This window comes from Schistocerca americana, chromosome 7 (assembly GCF_021461395.2).
Source record: "Schistocerca americana isolate TAMUIC-IGC-003095 chromosome 7, iqSchAmer2.1, whole genome shotgun sequence".
In the NCBI taxonomy this organism is placed as follows: domain Eukaryota; kingdom Metazoa; phylum Arthropoda; class Insecta; order Orthoptera; family Acrididae; genus Schistocerca; species Schistocerca americana.
The window spans coordinates 96,441,085-96,466,981 of NC_060125.1; the positions used below are offsets into that span (position 1 = coordinate 96,441,085).

General features: G+C 44.6%; 1 protein-coding gene across 1 annotated transcript in view; it reads left to right on the top strand.

Annotated features, from left to right (window-relative positions):
* Positions 1 to 25,897, top strand: part of LOC124622739 (dipeptidase 1-like) — a 231,545-nt gene that overhangs the window by 62,299 nt on the left and 143,349 nt on the right. Inside the window, exon 3 of the mRNA XM_047148529.1 lies at positions 13,561 to 13,693. Coding sequence (XP_047004485.1) covers positions 13,561 to 13,693 — 133 coding nt within the window. The remainder of the gene's footprint in view (positions 1 to 13,560; positions 13,694 to 25,897) is intronic.

The window sequence follows — 25,897 nt, forward strand, 5'->3', positions numbered from 1 at the left end:
TACACTCCATACAAATACTTTCAGAAACGACTTCCTGACACTTAAAACTATACTCGACGTTAACAAATTTCTCTTCTTCAGAAACGCTTTCTTTGCCATTGCCAGTCTACATTTTAATATCCTCTCTACTTCGACCATCATCAGTTATTTTGCTCACCAAATAGCAAAACTCCTTTACTACTTTAAGTGTCTCATTTCCTATTCTAATTCCCTCAGCATCACCCGACTTAATTCGACTACATTCCATTATCCTCGTTTTGCTTCTGTTGATGTTCATCTGATATTCTCCTTTCAAGACACTGTCCATTCCCTTCAACTGCTCTTCCAAGTCCTTTGCTGTCTCTGACAGAATTACAATGTCATCGGCGAACCTCAAAGTTTTTATTTCTTCTCCATGGATTTTAATACCTACTCCGAATTTTTCTTTTGTTTCCTTTATTGCTTGCTCAATATACAGATTAGATAACATCGGGGAAAGGCTACAACCCTGTCTTACTCCCTTCCCAACCACTGCTTCCCTTTCATGTCCCTCGACTCTTATAACTGCTATCTGGATTCTGCACAAATTGTAAATAGCCTTTCGCTCCCTGTATTTTACCCCTGCCACCTTTAGAATTTGAAAGAGAGTATTCCAGTCAACATTGTCAAAAGCTTTCTCTAAGTCTACAAATGCTAGAAACGTACGTTTGTCTTTCCTTAATCTTTCTTCTAAGGTAAGTCGTGAGGTCAGTATTGCCTCACGTGTTCCAGTATTTCTACGGAATCCAAACTGATCTTCCCCGAGGTCGGCTTCTACTAGTTTTTCTATTCGTCTGAAAAGAATTCGCGTTAGTATTTTGCAGCTGTGACTTATTAAACTGATTGTTCGGTAATTTTCACATCTCTCAACACTTGCTTTTTTGGGATTGGAATTATTATATTCTTCTTGAAGTCTGAGGGTATTTCGCCTGTCTCGTACATCTTGCTCACCAGATGGTAGAGTTTAGTCAGGACTGGCTCTCCCAAGGCCGTCAGTAGTTCCAATGGAATGTTGTCTACTTCGAGGGCCTTGTTTCGACTCAGGTCTTTCAGTGCTCTGTCAAACTCTTCACGCAGTATCGTATCTCCCATTTCATCTTCATCTACATCCTCTTCCATTTCCATAATATTGTCCTCAAGTACATAGCCCTTGTATAGACCCTCTATATAATCCTTCCACCTTTCTGCTTTCCCTTCTTTGCTTAGAACTAGGTTTCCATCTGAGCTCTTGATGTTCATACAAGAGGTTCTCTTATCTCCAAATGTCTCTTTAATTTTCCTGTAGGCAGTATCTATCTTACCCCTAGTGAGATAAGCCTCTACATCCTTACATTTGTGCTCTAGCCATCCCTGCTTAGCCATTTTGCACTTCCTGTCGATCTCATTTTTGAGACGTTTGTATTTCTTTTTGCCTGCTTCATATACGGCATTTTTATATTTTCTCCTTTCATCAATTAAATTCAATATCTCTTCTGTTATCCAAGGATTTCTACCAGCCCTCGTCTTTTTACCTACTAGATCCTCTGCTGCCTTCACTACTTCATCCCTCGAAGCTACCCATTCTTCTTCTACTGTATTTCTTTTCCCCATTGCTGTCAATTGTTCCCTTATGCTCTCCCTGAAACTCTGTGCAACTTCTGGTTTAGTCAGTTTATCCAGGTCCCATCTCCTTAAATTCCCACCTTTTTGCAGTTTCTTCAGTTTTAATCTACAGGTCATAGCCAATAGATTGTGGTCAGAGTCCACATCTGCCCCTGGAAATGTCTTACAATTTAAAACCTGGTTCCTAAATCTCTGTCTGACCATTATATAATCTATCTGATACCTTTTAGTATCTCCAGGGTTCTTCCATGTATACAACCTTCTTTCATGATTCTTAACCCAAGTGTTAGCTATGATTAAGTTGTGCTCTGTGCAAAATTCTACGAGGCGGCTTCCTCTTTCATTTCTTAGCCCCAATCCATATTCACCTACTACGTTTCCTTCTCTCCGTTTTCCTACACTCGAATTCCAGTCACCCATGACAATTAAATTTTCGTCTCCCTTCACTATCTGAATAATTTCTTTTATTTCATCATACATTTCTTCAATTTCTTCGTCATCTGCAGAGCTAGTTGGCATATAAACTTGTACTATTGTAGTAGGTGTGGGCTTCGTATCTATCTTGGCCACAATAATGCGTTCACTATGCTGTTTGTAGTAGCTTACCCGCATTCCTATTTTCCTATTCATTATTAAACCTACTCCTGCATTACCCCTGTTTGATTTTGTGTTTATAACCCTGTAGTCACCTGACCAGAAGTCTTGTTCCTACTGCCACCGAACTTCACTAATTCCCACTATATCTAACTTTAACCTATCCATTTCCCTTTTTAAATTTTCTAATCTACCTGCCCGATTAAGGGATCTGACATTCCACGCTCCGATCCGTAGAACGCCAGTTCTCTTTCTCCTGATAACGACATCCTCTTGAGTAGTCCCCGCCCGGAGATCCGAATGGGGGACTATTTTACCTCCGGAATATTTTACCCAAGAGGACGCCATCATCATTTAATCATACAGTAAAGCTGCATGCCCTCGGGAAAAATTACGGCTGTAGTTTCTCCTTGCTTTTAGCCGTTCGCAGTAGCAGCACAGCAAGGCCGTTTTGGTTATTGTTACAAGGCCAGATCAGTCAATCATCCAGACTGTTGCCCTTGCAACTACTGAAAAGGCTGCTGCCCTTCCTCAGGAACCATACGTTTGTCTGGTCTCTCAACAGATACCCCTCCGTTGTGGTTGTACCTACGGTACGGCTATCTGTATCGCTGAGGCACGCAAGCCTCCCCACCAACGGCAAGGTCCATGGTTCATGGGGGGGGGGGGAGGGGGCATGAAGTTGTGAGTCGTTTATTGCTTCCCTTCTGGGTGCCTCAGTTTCTTTTGGCAGGCAGTGTAGTTTAACGTACTTTCCCTATAGAAGCGGTGCGATGGAGTCTGTAGCATATTTCTAGATTCCTCACGTAGTACTAATTCTTCAAAGTTGGCAACTCGGTTCCCATGGGACGACTTACATTTATCTTCAAGTACCTGTCAGTTTAGTTGTTTCAGCGTTTCCGTAACAGCCTCATGTGCCGCAAACAAACCTGTGACTATTTGTGCTGGACTTCTTTGTATGCAGGTTGTTCCTACAATGCACGTAACAAATGAGAGGGCTGGCAAGAGAGGGTCACAACAAGCAACTTTCACGTAGCGTTCGGCGCTAGGCGTCATTTAATAGCGTCGCGCGCCGCCAGGGAGGTGGGCATGTAACCCGGCATCCATCTCGAAATGGTTGAATGTGTTCCTGGCGGCATAACACCACGCAGTTTTTTCCTGTAGTTTCTGGGGCACGAACGCGTTGCGTTTGTCGGAGCAAAGTCTATTTGATATGACGACGCACAGAGCGGGGCATCTGTGCGCACTGCAGAGTTTGGTTCTCCCCGCGGCAATGTGTCAACAAGTGGGAACACTCTTGTGTTTACTGATGTTCGGAGAGGACGGGGAATGGAGCCTTTAAGAAGGAGGAAAGGGCACACATGCACTGTGCTTATAGGAAGGGAGATGGAAATGTTGTCGCTGATCAACGGCTGTATGTTTAGCAGTTTCCAAACCGTCCACTGCCGTTTGCTGCCATCCACATCTCCCTAAGAGAGACTGCCGCCCCTGAGGCGAGCTGTCCACTGACGAGGGGTGGCAGTGGCAGACTTGTAGTTAAGATCAAACCGAAACCTGATGCATTCGTTTTGTGACAGAGAATTTGTGGAGGAGGCGTTAGCACTGCTGCAGAACTCGCCCTCAACAAGCTCGCCGAGTGTTGCCCGGGAAACGGTTGTAAGCCATTCCGCGGTCTGGCGTGTGTGGAATGAAGAAGATTTGCACCCTTACTGCCTTATGGAAGTTCAAGCCCTTAACCCAGATGATTTTCTGTATCGCATTGACTTGCACCAGTGGTTTTTGCAGAAATGTGCCATTTAACCTGAATTCCCACACTTTATACTTTTTACGTATGAGACATTCAACAGCTACAATCAACATACGTGGGCACGTTTTGCCACATTTGTTCGTGCTCATCAGGAGCGCATCGTCCTCAGCGTATAGTGTAGGTTGGTGGGCGATAATGGCCGGCCGTGGTGGCCGAGCGGTTCTAGGCGCTACAGTCTGGAACCGCTCGACCGCTACGGTCGCAGGTTCGAATCCTGCCTCGGGCATGGATGTGTGTGACGTCCTTAGGTTAGGTGGGTTTAAGTAGTTCTAAGTTCAAGGGGACTGATGACCTCAGAATTTAAGTCCCATAGTGCTCAGACCCATTTGAACTGTTTTTTGTCGATAATGTGATTGGTCCATACAGACTCCACCGACGACTGACTCCAACCAAATACTTAACAGTGTTAAGGGAAACACTTCCAGAGTAACTGGAAGATGTCTTTCTCAACGTGCAACAGTTCATCACGTATTAAGATGATGGTATAGGTCACACGACAGGTTTGTAAGCAAATACGATTTCTGTTACATGGAACGATTACAAGTAGACACTACATGTTTTGTTAAATGCGTCTAGAGATTATAAATTTTGTTAGGTGCGTCTGGGTTGTAATGTAGTGTTTGTGTAGTTCATATCAAAGTCTGGGGAAAGCTAGGGAACGCTTTGACATTGAATATGGCAAAGACAAAGAGCAAATTTAGTCTTTGTTGAATACAGTCAGAGGGTAACGTTCATTATCATAACAGGCAATAAACGTTGAATAATGTTTTAGTTAAAGTGGTTTCTTCTTCATTATCTTCTTCTTATTTTTCCTTTTTATTCTTCTTCTTGTTCACTCCAAGAAGTAGACTCCTTGCCTGTTCCGATCTCATTCTAGGCATCTTTTTCGTTGTCTTCAGAGATATCCCTTTCCTGCTGGTTTTTTGTTCAATATTTGCATCGTTTGTGTCCTCTCTGCTGTCCTATGGGTACGTTCTAGCCATTTTATTCTCTTTTATTGTATTAGTTCGTTAACTGAATAAATTCTCTACTGAGCTCTTTTTTCATTTCTTGTATGATCTATCAAGATGAAATCTTTCATACGACTTATAAATTTCATTGCAGTCACCAGTGTACTTGGTCCTTCTTGCTACCTTATTTTTCACGAACCTGAGCCGTACGTCAAAACAGCTGTATCCATTACTGTACAGGGCGGTCAGAGAGAGTCTGAAAAACTTGTAAAGGTGTTGCAGAGTAGGTCGTGCTCAAAAATAACTCTTAAGAAAAAAGTCTGACACGTTACTCAATTTCCAATGTAATTAGCATTGGAGTTAGCCGAGCGTGCACAAATTCCAGCAGCCCACCAGAGCTGGTGTCACCAAACGTGTTCTTTGTTTCGTTTCCTAAAACCGAACAGGAGAGCAACACAAAAAATTGACATGGGACGGTTGTAAGTATCGAAGCCGAGGCAAAGGTAGAAAAGCCTCGTCCGCTATCCAACTGACACTAATTGCTCCTGGCGTGCCGCTTGAATTTGCGCGCACAACGGTCGGATTGGCTGACTTCAATGCTAATTAACTCGAAAACGGCGCAGCGTATAGAAATTTTTTGTTAATCACTATTTCTCAGTACACCCTACCGTACAACATGCTTACAAGCTTCCCACACTGTCTCCGACCATCCTGTATAAAATGTTATTTTGATTTCTTTCGGCACTTTGTTGCCTAGTGTTCGCAATCTGATATTTATTTTATTTAATGCGTGTGTTATTTTCAAGCTGGTAGTTTGAAGAAGTTAAAATGGGAAAACTTGTTCTAAAAATAACCTTCTAACACAAGTGCGGAACTTTTAAATTTACAGCGTTAGTCTCCCTGTGTGAAATATTTGGTATGGCTCCTTCCATTGCCCCCGCAACGTATTGCCATTGCGAGAGCCTGAACAGTGTCTTGTAAAATTATTTGGTTTTCAGCGAATGCCATGATATTTATCCAGTAATCTGATCCTATTTTAATATCTCATTCGCCTTGGTTTTCTATCGTCTAACAATGTAGCTGCATCAAACGAGTCTCAGGACTGAAGACAACAACAACAACAATGTAGTAGACATGAAAAGTTGGAGCTAATAGCTACATCCTCGTCTCCACCTCCATTAATTGTAATAGTTGTCCCTTTCACTGTTTAGTAAGATTTGTTTTTCTTGCTTTTAACAACTTTTATTAAGTCCTTGGACTCCCTCGTCTTACCGAGCGAGGTGACGCGGTGGTAGCACACTGGACTCGCATTCGGGAGGACGACGGTTCAATCCCGCGTGCGGCCATCCTGATTTACGTTTTCCGTGATTTCCCTACATCGCTCCAGGCAAATGCTAGGATGGTTCCTCTGAAATGGCACGGACGACTTCCTTCCCCTTCCTTCCCTAATCCGATGAGACCGATGACCTCACTGTTTGGTCTCTTCCCCCAAACAACCCCCGCTTCCCCTCCCCACGTCTTCCTGAAATACTCCACAATATGTCAGCTGATCTGACAAGTGGATCTCAACGAAGAAACAAATACACACAATTGAAGCTGCAGTAGTGAGGCTTTTAAGATCTTTGGTAGGATATAAATTTGAAGATCACGAGAAGAACAGTGAGTAGAGAGAGGAGCTCCATGTTCAAGGAATAGTAGAAAATGCCCAATAATACAGAAGGGAGTAGCATGCCCACTTACTTCATATGGCTCAATGTCGAACAGCTACGAAAACTCATAACTGCAGGACGAATGGTAGAAGGAGATTAGGATGATCACGAAGAAGATGGTGTAACCAGCTGCACATTTCTTGGTTGCGAAACAGGCAAACAAGTCTTACCCGAAAATGTATATTGTGATGATGGTGTTATATGGTCCAGCACTCGACACTTTTAGAAAAACGTGAGAGATGAGACTTCACGTTCCACGAGAGGTGAAGGTATCCAGTAAGAGTACACGGAAGGAAGAACATCTTTGGCACCGTCCTGTTGTTATAAAATAGTACTTTGCTAGCTGCAAAGGACTCTCTACGCTTGATCTTTCTTTCTGTGTGGAGACACAGGCTGCGAGTTACCATGTGTACTTTTGCTTTAAGGAATTGTTTTCCGTTAAATTTTCCCGCGTACTTTTGTTCGTGTATTTCTAATTCTCTAGTGGCAGCACACACAGTTGTACCTGTAAGTGAGAACAGATAAATATTGGAACAAACGCGTCCATGCACGGCTTCCCACTACGACTACTTTCAGGAGTCTTACCTGAAAACTGAGAATTCTTCATCAGAGTTGTCTGCCACACAGTTTCATACCAAAACTGTAATAACTTGTGAGCTTTCTTCCTTCATAGTAAAACCCGAGAATTTGTTGGCGGGAGTCCGTCTAGTACCAGTCTACTAAGCAGCAAAGATCTTTTCGCTTCCGCATTCCCATTTCTCCGCTTCAGTGTTCGTCTTACGACCAACAGCTTCCATATTCTAGGTAATGTATTAGAGTTTTGTCCTTCCTCTAGGGCTTTTCCGTTGATGTATTCCCATCTTATGTTAGAATACGAGTTCCTCATTTCTCAATAGATGACCAATCATTCGCATTTTATTTTCTGCAACAGATTTCCAAAAATTCGCATCTCACCTGTCATTGTAAAGACGTCGTCAAGTCAATTCTGGCCCCTTCAATCGACTTCAATCTGAGAATGCTCCTGTAGCACGGTATGACAAGAGAGTCAGTTCAGGAAGTCCACATCTCACCCTAGACATGAGCTTTCAGAAACATATCAATGTTACATTTAGAGACAGAATTAAAGAACCTTTTTTTTTTTTTTTTTTTTTTTTTTTTTTTTTTTTTTTTTTACAGAAAATCAGCTGCTAACTTCTTCTTTGTCGTTGCAGTCTTTAGTGATTAGAGTTCCTTGACAAATAAATGAGTTCAATACGTAGTGCATATCTGATATGCACTTCATCTTCAAGTTGATCTTCTTTGATGTAGACCAATACTTTTCTTTTGTACTTACCTACTTTGATCAAACGTTCTTCACATATAACTCTTAATATGGTTTCCTCTATTTCAGGTAAAGCAGCTCTATCATCTCCTTATCTCAGGATATCTACGAAAATAATTCTAATCCTGTGCCTTTTTTATGTCTCCACCCATCGTATCGTTGCGATCGAAACTGTGGACCGCTATCCGAAATAACACTTTCACATGACCTTCCTGTGTCAAGAAATCCCTCTCGAATGCTTTCGAAACTGCTGTTGCTTTGCGCACTGGCGTGCGTTTCACGTATTTCCATACCAGCAAAACCGTAACAAAAACCATTTTCTGACCTGGGGAGGGACCTACAAGGTCGCAGAACGCGAGATGCTTTGATTTCTTCATAACAGTCGGAAACATAGATAGCTGCAGCCGTTGCGTCGAGGGTTTTTCCTTTTGGCAGTCCTTACACTTCGCTAACACCTTCCTAATCCCTTCATTATTGTATCTAGGTATATATTTCTTTCAGTTTTCCAAGTGCGTCATCTAGATTTATTAAAAATTGTTTATGACACTGTTATTTATTCTTTGCGAACGTCCATCGATGCGAAGCAAATCGTACCAGATGACTTTTTATTTGACACACGGCTGTGTGTGGCACTTTATAGCACAGCGAGCACGAGTACGTATGCAAATGACAGCTCCGTGCGGTTAACACGAGAATAGCGGCGCTAGGGCAAGGGGACAAAGGACCGCTGGTGGCACGACTTGCGAACAAAGGGCGCCAACCGACAGCCGGCCGATCAAAGGAGCTCGCTACGAATATCGGAATTAGCAAGCGTCCATGCTCTATTGTTATACCAGGAAACGGACGCCCTATTCAGAATGAGGGACGAAACGCACTCCGGAATGAACAAACGGATCCGGCCACAAGCAATTCCGTTACAGAGATTTGAACCTAAAGTGCAGGCTATCCTTTCTTTGGATGCTATAGAATTTCAGAAAATATAATGTGGTAAATATAGAATACTGTATTTCTCTATTTTCCTCGAAAATTTCCCATAGAACGTTTTGTCCGTACGCTGCGGAATAACCATAGAATTTAATTACCAAGTCCCCTAAAAACATGTACCTTGTTCCGGAAATACGTCCTTCGACAGTTTTCTCGAGCTGCATCGATAGTGGACTAATGTGAAGACGTCCTGTCTTCAAAATGACTCTTACCTTTGGACCAAACCCAAACTATTTTCAGCACATGCTGTCCAACAGCATGTAAATATTAGGAAGAAAAGTCACATTTTAAAACCACTGAGCGCTGCTATTGAAACAGAACTTTATTCATTGTCAGTGTCGGTCAGTCAATTTTCATCAGATAACAAAAAATTACTGCGATTATCCTTTATACTATGTTGTTACTGTGGCGACTGATCGAAACTGATAGTGAAAAAGAGGTATATTTCATCGGACGTTCTTGGTGGCCCTTAAATATGACTTTCTCTAAACCAGAAGCTCTAGGTTACGAAATTCAACTTTTGCATTGTGCTCAGTTTACTGGCAACAACTAGTCAATCTACATCAAGTAACCTCACAAAGAATATAATCAAAAAAGATACAGAAGTGCCAACCTTGCGATCTAACTGCACCGCAGCCAAGGGCCAGTAAATGAACTCTACAGTGTCCATGATGTCACGGTAATTGGTCCTCTCAAGTGACTGTGACTTCAACAGACAGCGACGTGCAGTGTTAGCCCAGTATAAGTGTTGTGCATGATGTGTACTGTGAATTCACAATGCGCTAAAGCCGCTACACCTCGTCTTCCCATCAGCAGACTGTCTCGAATGGTTCGCGAAAAAAAAGGGTGCATTTTTTAGGTGACCCATACTGGGTACTTGGCGTCCGCAGACAGCGTTGATTATCTCAAAGCGTTCAGCACTTTTTTTTTAAATTTCTTGGCTTTCAGAATGTGCCCATATAGCCAAATCAACACAGGAAATGCTGTAGTACAGTTGGTAATTTGTGGTAAGATCTAATGGGACCTAACTGCTTAGGTCATCGGTCCTTAAGCTTACACACTACTTAAACTAACTTACGCTATGGACAACACACACTCCCTTGTCCGAGGGAGGACTCGAACCTCCGACGAGGGAGCCGCGCGGACCGTGGCAAGCCGCCTTGGAGCGCGCGGCTACCCCGCGCGGCAGTACAGTTGGTTTTGAATATATATGGTCGACGTCATTTTTAGTTGCACCATTGTACGACATAGCACAGGATCAACAAAGCACTGATGCTAAATAAACATGGTTTACAATCAGATATACGGAAACGTGTAAGAAAGATGAAAGTGGATGGGACTTTGTATAGATCGTCGTAGTAGACTACAAAAATCTACTGCTAACACAGTAAGAAATCATAAATCGCCGGTGGTAAACACGTGGGATACTCCAAATTCAGTGAACACTAATGACTATATACCTGAATTAACAATAAAATATTCTTTGTAAGTCGTGTGACAATCGTTCCAAAAGCTGCGGATAGAGAAGTCAATATCTTGCAAGTCTGTTAGTACCATCTAGAAACTAAGGAGAATAGTTTACAACAACCAGGTTTGTGTATACAGCCATACGTATAGATAAAACAACAGTGATGAATGGCAGCTACCTCTACCCTATTGTTCGGAAATCGCATTGGTAGTTTCCTGCTTGACACAGATAAAACAGCAACGATGAATGGCAGCTACCTCTAATAGTAGAAGACCGTTAGTTAACGCAGATATATGGGAAAAACAAACCCCGTGATGTTCGGATACAGCATTAGTAGTGTCCCACTTGACACAGCCACGTCATTTAAATATCTGGGTCTAACACAACAAAGCGATAATGAAATGGAAAGAGAATGTGAAGACTGTCGTGGGGGAGGCGAATGGTCAACTTCAGTTTATTGAGAGAATTTTAGGAAAGTGTGGTTCATCTGTAACGAGACCGCATATAGGACTGTGGTGGGTTGAGTACTGCTCGAGCGTTAGGGAACCGTACCAGGTCAGATTAAAGGAGGACATCGAAGTAATTCAAAGGGGAGTTGGTAGATTTGTTACCGGCAGGTTCGAACAACGCTTAAGTGTTGCTGAGATGCTTCGGGAACTCAAATCGCTGGAGGAAAGGCGGCGTTATGTCCAAGGAATAGTATTGAGAAAGTTTAGAGAACCGGAATTTCAGGGTGACTGCAGAACGATCCTACTACCGTCAGCAAACGTTACGCGTACGAACCACAAGGATAAGAATACTAGGAATTATACGGAGGCATATAGATAGTCGTTTTGCCTTCGCTCTATTTGCGATTGGAATAGGAAAGGAAATGATTAGTAGTGGTACAGAGTACCCTCCACCACGTGCCGTACGGTGCCTTGGGAAGTATCTGTGTAGCCGTAGATGTACACTCAGACATGTATTCGTAGGAGGTACATAGTGACATACATTTGCAAGTTGAGTGTTCCATTTTCTGCAGAGTAGCACATGGCGATATAGACAGTTAACTGACTTTTGGTCTTCCCCTGCCATACAAGTACCAGGAGGAGTATATTAGCAGCGCACGGAGCTATACACTGGAGAGCCAAAAGTAACTGGTACACCTGCCTAATACTGTGTAGGGCCCCAGCGAGCACGCAGAAGTGCCACAACACGACAGTGGCATGGACTCAATTAATGTCTGAAGTAGTGCTGGAGGGAATTGACACCATGAATCCTACAGGGCTGTCCATAAATCCGCAAGAGTACGAGAGGGTAGACCTCTCTTCTGAACAGCACGTTGCAAGGAATCCCAGATATGCTCAATGATATTCTGGAGAGTTTGGTGGCCACAGGAAATGTTTAAACTCAGAAGTGCTCCTGGAGCCGTCTCATTGTCCTGCTGGAATTTCCCAAGTTCGTCGGAATGCACAATGGACGTCATTGAATGCATGTCAACTGTCTGAGTCGTAACTAGACGTATCAGGGCTCCCATATCACTCCAACTGCACACACCCCACACCATTACAGGGCCTACACCAGCTAGAACAGTCCCCAGCTGACATGCAGGGCCCATGGATTCATGAAAAGTTTCGAGTCATCAACAGTCCAATGTCAGTGTTGACGGGCCAGCCGGCTGCTGTGGCCAAGCCGTTCTAGGCGCTTTAGTCTGGAGTCATGCGACTGCTACAGTCGCAGGTTCGAATCCTGCCTCGGGCATGGGTGTGTGTGATGTCCTTAGGTTAGTTAGATTTAAGTAGTTCTAAGTTCTAGGGAACTGATGACCTCAGATGTTAAATCCCATACTGCTCAGAGCCATTTGAACCATTTTGTTGACGGGTCCAGGCGAGGTGTAGAGCTTTGTGTCGTGCAGTGATCAAGGGTACACGAGTGGGCCTTCGGCTCCGAAAGCCAATATCGATGATGGTTCGTTGAAGGTTCGCACATTGTGACTTGTTGATGGGCCAGCATTAAAATCTGCAGCAGTTTCCGGAAGGGTTTCAGTTCTGTCACGTTGAACGATTCTATTTAGTCGGTTGGTCCCGTCCTTGCAGGTTTTTTTTCTGGCCGCAGAGATGTCGAAGATTTAATATTTTACTGGATTCCTGATATTTACGGTACACTTGAGAAATGGTCGTACGATAAAATCGCTACTTCATCGCTACTTTGGAGATGCTGTGTCCCATCGCCGACTATAACACCAAGCTCACTGAAATCTTGATAACCTGCCATTGTAGCACCAGTAATCGATCAACAAGTGACCAGACACTTGTTGTCATATATAGGCGTTGCCGACTGTGAGGTCTTGCCCACTCGTCTCGTATAGGGTGCCTAAAGGATGCTGCGGTCTCGGAATGCTATATAACAATTCAAGCAAATCACATTAACATTCTTTATTACAGTAAAGAAGATAGACAATAGTTAACTTTGTATTACAAGAAAGTATCGCTAGCGATGGGCGACAGGCAAACAGGCAGTGTCTTTCTCTATATACTATGTCCATACAAGCAATGGATACGGATGACTAGTAACTGCTATCGTAGTGCTATCCTAGTGCCAGTCTAGTACTGTGCAAACGAGGCTTCCAGGAGCAGCGCTTATATTGTCCTCTTGTACAGACCGTTCCTGTCGTGGTATGGTCCTAGTCAGCGATCTATTGGCTGATATCGTCTCACAGCCTTCTCTGCCCTTGGGTTCTACATCTTCGTGCTGGCGCTTGTGGTTACACAGGAACACAGACCGCAATGCCGTGTTCTGCCTGTTTACATATCTATTTGAAAACGCATGCCTATACCAGTTACTTTGTCGCTTCAGTGTACGTTGGCGCGGTTGACGAACTAGTACAGTAACTTTTAGGTTTCTATGTCGTTGAATACGAACGAGTTTTGGAGGCTGCTTAGGAACAGATGAACAAGAGCCCGAAGACTGCTAGCAAGCAGTTTTACGTAATACGTATTACGAGGTGTAGTAGAAGTACATAGTTTGGATCTTTCTCCCCTCCGCAGACGCATGGAGGAGTGGTGTGTCCCCCATAATGGGGAGCGTCACTTAGCTGGTGACGATGGAGGCGTACGTGTGTGTTGCAGTTCTGGTCGGCCTACGTGCCCTGCTCGGCGCAGCACTTGGACGCCGTGACGCTCGTGTTGGAACAGGTGGACGTCATCCGCAGGCTGGTGGAGCGCTACCCCAGGGACCTGGCCCTCGTCACCAGCGCCAGAGGTACGTTCAGTGACTCTATTCTCTGTCTCAAACCTTAAGACACTTACTAGCATACGGCGATTTTGTCACACAAGGTCAAGCTGATTCTTGTACTACACAAGCATCCAAAGGTCAAACATTATTCAGAAACGAGGGGGAGCAATAGCTGTAAAAAAACTCAGTATTTCCTTACGAACTAGATCCTACTATATACTCAGGAAGTTTCCAGAATGAAATTTTGCAGCGGTGTGTGCGCTCATATGAAACTTCCTGGCAGATTAAAGCTGTGTGCCGGACCGAGAATCGAACTCGGGACCTTTTCCTTTCGCGGGTAAGTGCTCTACCAACTGAGCTACCCATGCACGACTCACGCCCCGCCCTCACAGCTTTACTACTGCCGGTACCCCGTCTCCTACCTTCCAAACTTTACAGAAACTCTCCTGCGAACCTTGCAGAACTAGCACTAATCTGCCAGGAAGTTTCATATCAGCGCACACTCCGCTGCAGAGTGAAAATCTCATTCTGGAAACATCCCCCAGGCTGTGGCTAAGCCATGTCTCCGCAATATCCTTTCTTTCGGGAGCGGGGTAGCGCAATCGTTAGCACACTGGACTCGCATTCGAGAGGACGACGGTTCAAACCTGCGTCCGACCATCGTGATTTAGCCGGCACGGTAGCTCAGCGTATTCGGTCAGAGGGTTACGTGCCATCTGTAATAAAAAATCTGAGTTAATCGATCAACAACGAACTTAAACGGATATCTCACGACGTCCGCCCCGAGCAGATGCAACGAACAAAAGCGAACAAAATGAGATTTAAAAAAAGTTGGTAGAGCACTTGCCCTGAAAGGCAAAGGTCCCGAGTTCGATTCTCCGTCCGCACACAGTTTTAATCTTCCAGGAAGTTTCATATACTCAGGAAACTATTAGTTTTTTCTTGAAATAATGGTTAACCATATGTCAACCATGTCGGACGTTTAGAAACTGTGAATGTTCACGGCATAAAAAGGTAAAATAAATACGTGTGTGAGACACATCTATTTTCTCCCACGACGTGTTTACGGGCTCCCATCCTCGCCTTCAAGCGGCTTAGTGGTTTACGTTACAATTTTGCTTTCTGGATGTAGCTAGCTGTCTGTTTTGAGCTCCATTCCGCTAAAAAATAAGATACAATTTGCATTCCTTATAATACTATGACGTCGGATTTACAGCTGTTGAGCAATAAATGAAAGTATTTACGAGATGTTCCCACAGAAACAATAACACGAGCAGTCGAGGGATTGTACAGATTTGGAAGTGAAAGAGCATTACCAGATTACAATGAGGATCAAAGGTACAAATAACTTTTATGTAAATATTAAATCTTTACCGCCTCTTCTCTTAAATATGTAATTATTGCAGGAAGAAAACTTATAAATCATATTTCAGCATTTTTTTTGGTAACACTAGCGATTCCAATGTATTATTTATTGTTTAATACTGATAATGCCAGTTTCATACTGCGATAAAAAGTTCAAATCTGGACATATGACAAAACTAGATGTATGTGCATGTGTATGTTTAAATGCTTCATGTCTCCTCCTAAATCAGAAGACCGATTTCAGCCACTCTTGATACACATATCACTTAGTGTCAGGAAAGAATTACTGTAGGAGTGAGAAGCAGCTCTCTGCCACAGGGGTGCGGGTGGGAGTGTGAGAGCAGTGTAGCCACGAAGCACGAATATACACTTTTTATTCGTCCAGTATTTGGAATTCAGAATGCTTAGTGCCTTGAAACAAGCTTTACACATACTTTGAAACCTTTACAACAAATTTTCTCGTTGAAAGCCCCCACACAATCATGAAGGAGAAATGTTTATCACTTATCCATCCCATATTAAATTGCGGGCAACCGCAGAGAAATTTCCACATTTTGAATGAAATGATCCGCACTGGCTGCAGTATACATTTTACTAAAAGTCACACGATCGATTTCGTGACTCAAGTGATTAAGATTGGCCTGCCGCAGTGGCCATGCGGTTCTAGGCGCTTCAGTCTGGAACCGCGCGACCGCTACGGTCGCAAGTTCGAATCCTGCCTCGGGCATGGATTTGTGTGATGTCCTTAGGTTAGTTAGGTTTAATTAGTTCTAAGTTCTAGGGGACTGATGACCTCAGATGTTAAGTCCCATAGTGCTCAAATCCATTTGAACCATTTGATTAAGATTATTTTTAACAACTGCCCTATAGTCACTACCCATCGTTCATGTTAATTTGTAAACAAACAGGGCACTAAAACCAGTAGTCCATGTTTAAAACGGAGGAGATAGCAGAACCGCGCCACAAGAAGTAAGGCGGCAGGCAAGGCAGTATCGTTGGCTAGATTTTCGCTGCTCATGCATTAAAACTGCCACATGAAGCGTGACATTTTAGTTTATTACTTCTTTACTAATAACTGTATTCGAGACACATTTTGCAGACGGCATTCAGATATACCACTGAGTATATCACCAAAATTACACTCCTGGAAATTGAAATAAGAACACCGTGAATTCATTGTCCCAGGAAGGGGAAACTTTATTGACACATTCCTGGGGTCAGATACATCACATGATCACACTGACAGAACCACAGGCACATAGACACAGGCAACAGAGCATGCACAATGTCGGCACTAGTACAGTGTATATCCACCTTTCGCAGCAATGCAGGCTGCTATTCTCCCATGGAGACGATCGTAGAGATGCTGGATGTAGTCCTGTGGAACGGCTTGCCATGCCATTTCCACCTGGCGCCTCAGTTGGACCAGCGTTCGTGCTGGACGTGCAGACCGCGTGAGACGACGCTTCATCCAGTCCCAAACATGCTCAATGGGGGACAGATCCGGAGATCTTGCTGGCCAGGGTAGTTGACTTACACCTTCTAGAGCACGTTGGGTGGCACGGGATACATGCGGACGTGCATTGTCCTGTTGGAACAGCAAGTTCCCTTGCCGATCTAGGAATGGTAGAACGATGGGTTCGATGACTGTTTGGATGTACCGTGCACTATTCAGTGTCCCCTCGACGATCACCAGTGGTGTACGGCCAGTGTAGGAGATCGCTCCCCACACCATGATGCCGGGTGTTGGCCCTGTGTGCCTCGGTCGTATGCAGTCCTGATTGTGGCGCTCACCTGCACGGCGCATACGACCATCATTGGCACCAAGGCAGAAGCGACTCTCATCGCTGAAGACGACACGTCTCCATTCGTCCCTCCATTCACGCGTGTCGCGACACCACTGGAGGCGGGCTGCACGATGTTGGGGCGTGAGCGGAAGACGGCCTAACGGTGTGCGGGACCGTAGCCCAGCTTCATGGAGACGGTTGCGAATGGTCCTCGCCGATACCCCAGGAGCAACAGTGTCCCTAATTTGCTGGGAAGTGGCGGTGCGGTCCCCTACGGCACTGCGTAGGATCCTACGGTCTTGGCGTGCATCCGTGCGTCGCTGCGGTCCAGTCCCAGGTCGACGGGCACGTGCACCTTCCGCCGACCACTGGCGACAACATCGATGTACTGTGGAGACCTCACGCCCCACGTTTGAGCAATTCGGCGGTACGTCCACCCGGCCTCCCGCATGCCCACTATACGCCCTCGCTCAAAGTCCGTCAACTGCACATACGGTTCACGTCTACGCTGTCGCGGCATGCTACCAGTGTTAAAGACTGCGATGGAGCTCCGTATGCCACGGCAAACTGGCTGACACTGACGGCGGCGGTGCACAAATGCTGCGCAGCTAGCGCCATTCGACGGCCAACACCGCGGTTCCTGGTGTGTCCGCTGTGCCGTGCGTGTGATCATTGCTTGTACAGCCCTCTCGCAGTGTCCGGAGCAAGTATGGTGGGTCTGACACACCGGTGTCAATGTGTTCTTTTTTCCATTTCCAGGAGTGTATATCACTTTACGACACATAGTTCAGGTGATACGGTATCATAAATATTGAGCTGTGTGAAAACGAAACTGCAAGGGGAAATTCGCTAGAGAGTGTACAACTACGTTTAATTTACGTGAAATACATTTGACATGTGCGTACGCGTGCAAATCCACGGACAAAAAACTAGTCATAAGCCTAAGGCTGTGCACTTGATTCCTTGCACTGTCTGAAAGGGGTGCGAAATCGCGGTCGTCGGATCACAGTCCCTCTCTCTCACCAGTTTGTCTGTTTGGCCCATTAAAGACGTGACTTCATTTACCACTGTGCGCAGTCGCCGTTTTCGGGGCACCCCCCTTCAATTTACTGTTACGTGCATGATTTCCGCTCAGAAACTAGTTAAGTTCGAACCGTCAGGATCCTTCTTACAACCACTGTTCTCACACCGTCTTTGAGACGCCCTGCTTAACCCACAGGACAGGACAGGTAGTTTAAATTGTGGAAAGGGGCAAAAATAAGGGGCTGTCAGTTACACTTGAACATAAAACTTTATTATTTAATCAAACATTACAAGAGCTCCCAAAAAAATTTTTTTTAAACACACAGCTTTAATGTTTGGGACTTAATTACCGGCTGAAAGCCACTTTAATTTAATAACGGCTGAAGGCCAATAACTTAAAACGCAAGCATAATCAGAAATTTAAAAGGCAAGCCTTATCTCACACCAGTTCTTTATTTAGGCTGAAGGCCCAAAGAATCGGAGATTTCCAGAGCAAACAATTTGAATTCAAAATTGGCTGAAAGCCCAACACTTAAGGCTAAATAACATTAAAATATTTTTTTAATAAGGTCTTACGTAAAAGCCGGCCGAAGTGGCCGTGCGGTTAAAGGCGCTGCAGTCTGGAACCGCAAGACCGCTACGGTCGCAGGTTCGAATCCTGCCTCGGGCATGGATGTTTGTGATGTCCTTAGTTAGGTTTAACTAGTTCTAAGTTCTAGGGGACTAATGACCTCAGCAGTTGAGTCCCATAGTGCTCAGAGCCATTTGAACCATTTTTTTTCTTACGTAAAACAGTTCTTAATTAGGCAAATCTCAACCAAAACACAAACTTAAACGGCAAAGCCTTATCTCGGAAAAGTTCTTTGGTTTGGTTGAAGGCCCAAAGAATCAGACACTTCAAGAGCAAACAAGTTAAATTCAAATCGGCTGAAGGCCTAACACTTAAAACTCCATTACATTAATTTTTTTTAACCAAAAGCCTCACGTGAAACAGTTTTTCAATTTAGACTGAAGGCCTTAAGAGCAGAACAAACTCAAATTCAAATCGGCTGAAGGCCAAACACTTAAAATTCAACAACATTAAAATTTTTAAAATGCCAAAGGCCTTACGTGAAAAAGTTCTTTGGACTTGGCTGAAGGCCTTAAGAGCAAAACAAACTCAAAATCGGATGAAAGCCCAACACTTAAAATTCAACAACATGAAAACCTTAAAATGCCAAAGGTCCTACATGAAACAGTTCTTAGAATTAGGCTGAAGGCCTAAAGAATCTTACGCCTTAAGGGCAAAACAACCTTAATTTTAAAAAAATATCGGCTAGAAGACATACAAGTACAAACAACAAGAACAAATAAAAAAACGTACCCTCAAGGGCGCTCAGATGTTCGAGGGCCGACCTGGAATTCAAACACTAACGCTCGCTTAGGTGAGACATGCAGTCGGGCCAACCATTCACGACTCGATGACAACCCAAGGGACCGACAGTCAACGGACCCACCGACAAGATAACTTCCACTTCACCCGACCAGTTCACAACAGGGAGCTCAACGGAACAACGTAGAAGATATTGGCGCCCACAACCAGTCATACGTGGAGCTGTCAAACTACACACCGTGCTGGACAGCAACAACATGATGAGGAAACTACACTGCCTGAAAGTTACGTCAACGGCCAGGACAGGTAACCGGAACGTTAACGGCCACAAGGCAGAAGATTCCTCTGGTGCACTTCCAACAGCCGACAACGAACTCTGAACGACACAATGTGTACAGTCTTGACTTGCTGGTAGATTAAATCAACTTTCGTGTCCGGGGTTGGTGAGCCACGCACCTCGTAGCAATGGGACAGCCTCACACACTCCGACACCGCGCAGAGACCGCCAGCGCCCCGGCCGAACTACGTTCCGCGCAGAATTCCTCTCTGCTCCACGCCAACCGACCGACTGCCAGAACCCGGAAACGGTGAAAGGACCAAATATACGTCGGCCAATGAGACGACCAACCGAACGACCAACCAACGGCCGTCTTGCTCCAATCTCCCTCCGTCGGACAGTTGATCTGTGTCGCCAGCGGTCAGGGAGCACTGGCTGTCGGCGACTCACCAGCGCTCCGTCTCCCGACTTCCTTGCTGCTGCGTTCCGACTGCACTGCTGGTCCATCCCGAACTGACTGCCACACGACGACCCGGAAATACTGTCGGTCGCTCCAGAGATGGTACGGCAGTGCACTTATCGATACGCGCTGCTGCTGTCACTCAAGGGAAAGTAAGGCAGGAAGCTAATGACACCAGTAAATGGCATAAACGAGGCGGCAGTACCGTAATAGAAGATGAGAAACAATAAATGGGATAAACGCAAGCCGTGCACGTCTCAGTGTTAGATGTCTGCGATTGCTGAACCATTCCTTGAAGATACATTGGACAGCCCACTTTGATACTATGTGATCATGGTCGCGTCCAAGCTCTATGGCTCCTTTTGTCTTTCTGCGACATCTCCACGTCGAAGAGCCTTACTTCGCTAATTCTATGCAGGCGGCTGGCACATGCACACCATTTCACTGCCACGACTTCTGGCGTCGGTGGGAGTCACGCGACGGTGTCTTAGACCATCTTTGGGTTCTTTTGACGGGGTGACTACTACAATATAAGAATATAAAGTGAGTCACCACGAAGCAGTTATCCGAATGGGACGGAAATCGGTATATGTATATACAAATGGTTCAAATGGCTCTGAGCACTATGGGACATAACTTCTGAGGTCATCATTCCCCTAGAACTTAGAACTACTTAAACCTAACTAACCTAAGGACATCACACACAACCATGCCCGAGGCAGGATTCGAACCTGCGCCTAGAACCGCTCGGTCACCCTGGTCGGCTATACGGGGTGAAAAATATTTAAACCGAAAAACTCGGGGAGGTTGTAGGGGGACATCAAAACAAATATTTTCCCCTAATGTCATTTTTTCCTACGAGGAGTTTTCAAACCGGTAGAGAAAGATTTCTCTGGCGGCAAATTAATTAAACCAAGAAACACTTTTCCATACTTTTTATGACCAAGAGACAACACATTAACGCAACCCAATGTCAATTACAGTAGATTTTTAAATATGCCTCCATTGACACGTAAACAAAGGTTACACTGTCGGATCATGTTCTGTCTGATACGAGCAAAAACCTCAGGAGTATCCTGAATTGTTCCCACTGCTGCTGCTACTATCCGGGCAACCAGATCCCCTTCTGATGCAACAGGAGGTGCGTAAACAAGGTTGCTCATCTCTCCCCACACAAAAAAATCCAGAGGGGACATATCTTGGGACCCAGCAGGCCATAGTACAGGACCACTTCTGCCAATCCACGTTTCTGGGAACCGTCGGTCCAGGAATCGACGCACACGACGACTGAAATGTGCCGGCACCCCGTCACGTTGGAACCACATACGTTGTCTTGTTGTAGGGAGCGGGCCGTCTTCCAGCAATTATGGCAATGCTCTGGCGAGAAAATTGCAATAGTGCCTGCCATTTAATAGCCTAGGTAGCAGATACGGCCCAATTAAACAGCCCCCAACAACGCCGGCCCACGCATTAACGAAGAACCCCACTTGATGAGCGCTAGTAACTTTGGCATGTGGGTTATTCTCACTCCAAACATGCGAATTGTGCATGTTGAAGACTCCATGACGCCCGAATGTTGCTTCATCGGTAAACAACACAGAGGATGGAAATGTAGGATGCATTCCACACTGTTCCAGGTACCACTGCGAAAACTGTGCTCTGGGTGGATAATCAAATGGTTCCAGGTTGTGGATACGCTGTACGTGAAATGGACGTAACAACTGACCTCGAAGGACTGTTCTTACATTCGTCTGATTCGTCACCATGTTACGTGCAATTGCACGAGTGCTGATTGTAGGATCCCGCTCCACATGCTGCAGGACAGCTTCCTCAAATTGCAGCGTTCTTACCGTGCAACGGCTTCCCTGTCCAGGTAATCTGCTAAATGACCCGGTCTCCCGCAGACGTTGGTACACAGCAGCAAAGGTCGTCTGATGCGGGATACGGCGATTAGGATATTGTTGTTGATAAACCCGCTGTGCAGCTAGTCCCTTGTGGTGCGCTACGTAGTACGCACCAACCATATCAGTGAACTCACTCCAGGTGTATCGCTCCATTAGTAAACAGAGACAATGCACTACTACACTGGTGGACACCAGTTGCCTGCTGCTGAAGCGCGTAATGCGCCCTCTAACAATTGAAGATCGTAATACGCCCTCTAACAACTGAAGAGCATAATACGGCCTCCACCGGTTTAAATTTTCCTCATAGGAAAAATGACATTAGGCAAAAATATTTGTTTTGATGTCCCCTACAACCTCCCAGAGTTTGTCGGTTTAAATACTTTTCACCCTGTATCTATATACATGTACACACAAACAAATGATAACAATTACAGAAAAATTACGTGATCTATTCAAGAGAAAACTCTTCACACATTGAACAAGTCAATAACGTGTTGGTACACCTTTCACCGTCTGGCCCTCGGCTTCGCACTGAGTAACAGAGTTGTTGGATGTCCACCTGGGGGTACCGTGCCAAAGTCTGTCCAGCTGGCGCGTTACACCGTCAAAGCCCCAAAATAGTTGGAGGACCCTGCCCGTAACGTTCCAATCGCTCTCAGTCGCTGAGAGATCCGGCGGCTTGCTGGGCAAGGTAGGATTTGGCAAGCTCGGAGACAAGCATTAGAAATTCTAGCCGTGTACGGTCAGGCGTTATCATGCTGAAATGTAAGTCCAGAATGGCTAGCCATGAACGGGCTGTAGAATATTGCCGACGTACCGCTGTGCTGTACATATGCATCGGATGACAACTAAAATGTCCTGCTATGGAAAGAAACGGCACCCAGACCATCACTCCTGGTTATCGGCGCGTACTGCGATAACGATTAGCCAAGTAGGCAGTTCAGTTGGAGAGTAATGGACGTCTCCGAAAAGGGCACTCACAGAAAATGGAAAGAAAAACATAGTTACATAGAATTAACAGCGAAGGGACATTGGGTAAAAGAAGAAACACTGCAGTTGATCTATGAGAGAAGGAAGCACAAAAATGTTCTGGAAAATTCAGGAATACAGAAATACAAAGGAGTGAAACAAATAGGAAGCGCATCTGTGCTAAGGTGAAATAGCTGCATGAAAATGTGAAGAAATCGACAAAGAAGTGATTGTCAGAAGAACTGACACAGCATACAGAAAAGTCAAATCAACCTTCGATGAAATTAAAAGCAAGGGTGATAACGTGCAATGGGAATTCCACTGCTAAATGCAGAGAAGGGAGCAGTTAGGAGGAAAGAATACATTGAAAGCCTCTATGAGGGGGAAGAATAAAAATCAGGAGTCGTTATAGAAGAGAAGTATTATAATCAGTATTTAAAAGAGCTTTGGAGGACTTAAGAGCTAATAAGGCAGACGGAATTGATATCATTCCATCAGAATTTATAAAAGCATTTGGGGAAGTAGTAATAATTCGATTATTCACGTTGGTGTGTAGAATGCATGAGCCTGGCGATGTACGGTCTGAATTTCGGAAAAAAACATCGTCCCCACAATTTCGAAGATAGCAAGAGCTGACAGTAGCGAGACTTATCGCACAATCAGGTTAACTGCTCAAGAATAATACACAGAAGAATGGAAAAGGAAATTCAGTTTGGCTTTAGGAAAGGTAAAGGCAATACAGGCAGTTCTGACGTTGCGGCTGATAATGGAAGCAAGACTGAAGAAAAACCTATACACGTTCACCTGGAGAAAGCATTCGACAGTCTCAAATAACGCAAGATGTTCGAAATTCTGAGATGAATAGGGGTGATATGTAATATGTACAAGAACCAAGAGAGAACAATAAGAGTAGAAGACCAAGAAGTGCTCAGATTAAAGAAGGTGTAAGACGAGGATATAGCCTTGCGCCCCTACTGTTCAATCTATACATCGAAGGAGCAACGACAAAATAAAAGAAAGGTTCAAAAGTGGAATTAAAGCGCAAGGTGAAGTAATATCAATGATAGGATAACATTGATATCCCTTGATGATAGTATAATTGAAGTCCCTTAATGACAGGATAACATTGATATCCTCAATGAAACTAAAGAAGAATTACAGGATTTGCTGAATGGAATGAACAGTTTATACTGTTTATACGGTGTACGGACTGAGAGTAAATCGAAGAAAGACGAAAGTAATGAGAAGTAGCATGAATGAGGAGAAACTTAACGTAAGGACTGGCGATCGGGATGAAGTTAAGTAATGAGAAGTAGCAGGAATGAGGAGAAACTTAACCTAGGGATTGGTGATAGCAAGGTAGATGAAGTAAAGGAATTCTGATACGTAGGCAGAAAATAGGCCATGACGGGCGGAGCAAGAAGGATATATAAAGCAGACTAGCATTGGCAAAAATGGTATTTCTGGCCAAGAGAAGCCTACTAGTAATAAACACAGGCATTATTTTGACGAAGGAATTTCTGAGAATGTACGGTTGGAGCCCGGCATTCTATGGTAGTGAAACTGGGTTCTGAGGAAAATGGAAAAAAAGAATTGAATCATTTGAAATGTGCTGCTACAGAAAAATGTTGAAAATTAGGTGGACTGAGAAGGTAAGGAATGAGAAGGTTTTCCGGAGGATTGGCACGGAAAGGAATATATGGAAAACAGTGACAATAAGAAGGGACAGGATGGTAGGGCATCTGTTAGGACGTCAGGGAATAGCTTCCATGGCGATAGAGAATGCTGTAGAGGGTAAAACTGTGGAGGAAGACATAGATCGGAATATATCCAGCAAATAATTGAGGACGTAGGTTGCACTACTCACCAGGAGACTGATGACTGTCGCTCGCCATACGGTCCAACAAACAGAAGAAACGATCTGATGTGCCACTTGTATTCACAGCAGGACGTTTCGGTTGTTATCCGCGGCACCTCTACAGCACAGCGGGGCTTCGACTATATTTTACGCCCCATTCTGTTGCCCTTCATGGCAAGCCATTCTGGGCTTACAATTCAGAAAGGTAATGTCAGTCTGCACACGGCGGGAGTTTCTATTGCTTGTCTTCGTGCTTGCCAAAACCTACCAGGGCCGGCAAGGTCGCTGGATCTGTCCCCAATTGGAACATTATGGGCAGGGTCCTAAAACCAGCTCGAGATTTTTACGTTATAAGCCGCCAGTTGGACAGAATTTGGCACAATATGCCTCAGGAGGTACATCCAACAACTCTATCAACCGATGCAAGAAGAATAACGGCCAACGTGTTATTGGCTTGCTCAATTTGTGAAGCATTTTCTCTTGAATAAATCATTCACTTTTTCCGGAACTTTATTGTTTGTCTGTACATGTTCATAACATCAACCAATTTCCATCCCATTTCTGATGTGTCATTGTTTTTTACCTAGAGTGTACTATGTCTGGAGAGCTACCTCCTCTCCTCTCTAGCCTGAAAGGTATCTGTCGCCTAAGGGGTGGGCGGTCCCACATTACTTCGCCGCCTCCAGTGCTTCCGTTTACGAGAGTCCCTGCACGTACGGCTTGGTCCATAAAATTGCTCTCACGTCGCGGGGTAGTCGTTTGCACTGAGGGATAGCGAGTGGGGACTTTGCAAGGATCCCTGCACAAGCGCTATCGTTAACGTAGCCTTCCTCTTAGTTCAATGTCGATTGGAAGGTGTTCCGCGAAGAATATCGGAAAAATAACACCCCTGTGGTGGGCCAATCACATGTGGATGTGGACAGTTGAAGTTTCAGCAACAAAAATATAACTTTGGGATATCATGAAAACAAATTTATCAGGCCGTTCAAGAGTGCTTACTCACATATAAATACGCTGTCCCAACAATATAAACACCATTATAAGGAAAATACACTAATGGCCATTAAAATTGCTACACCAAGAAGAAATGCAGATGATAAACGGGTATTCATTGGACAAATATATTATACTATAACTGACATGTGATTACATTTTCATGCAGTTTGGGTGCATAGATCCTGAGAAATCAGTACCCAGAACAACTACGTCTGGCCGT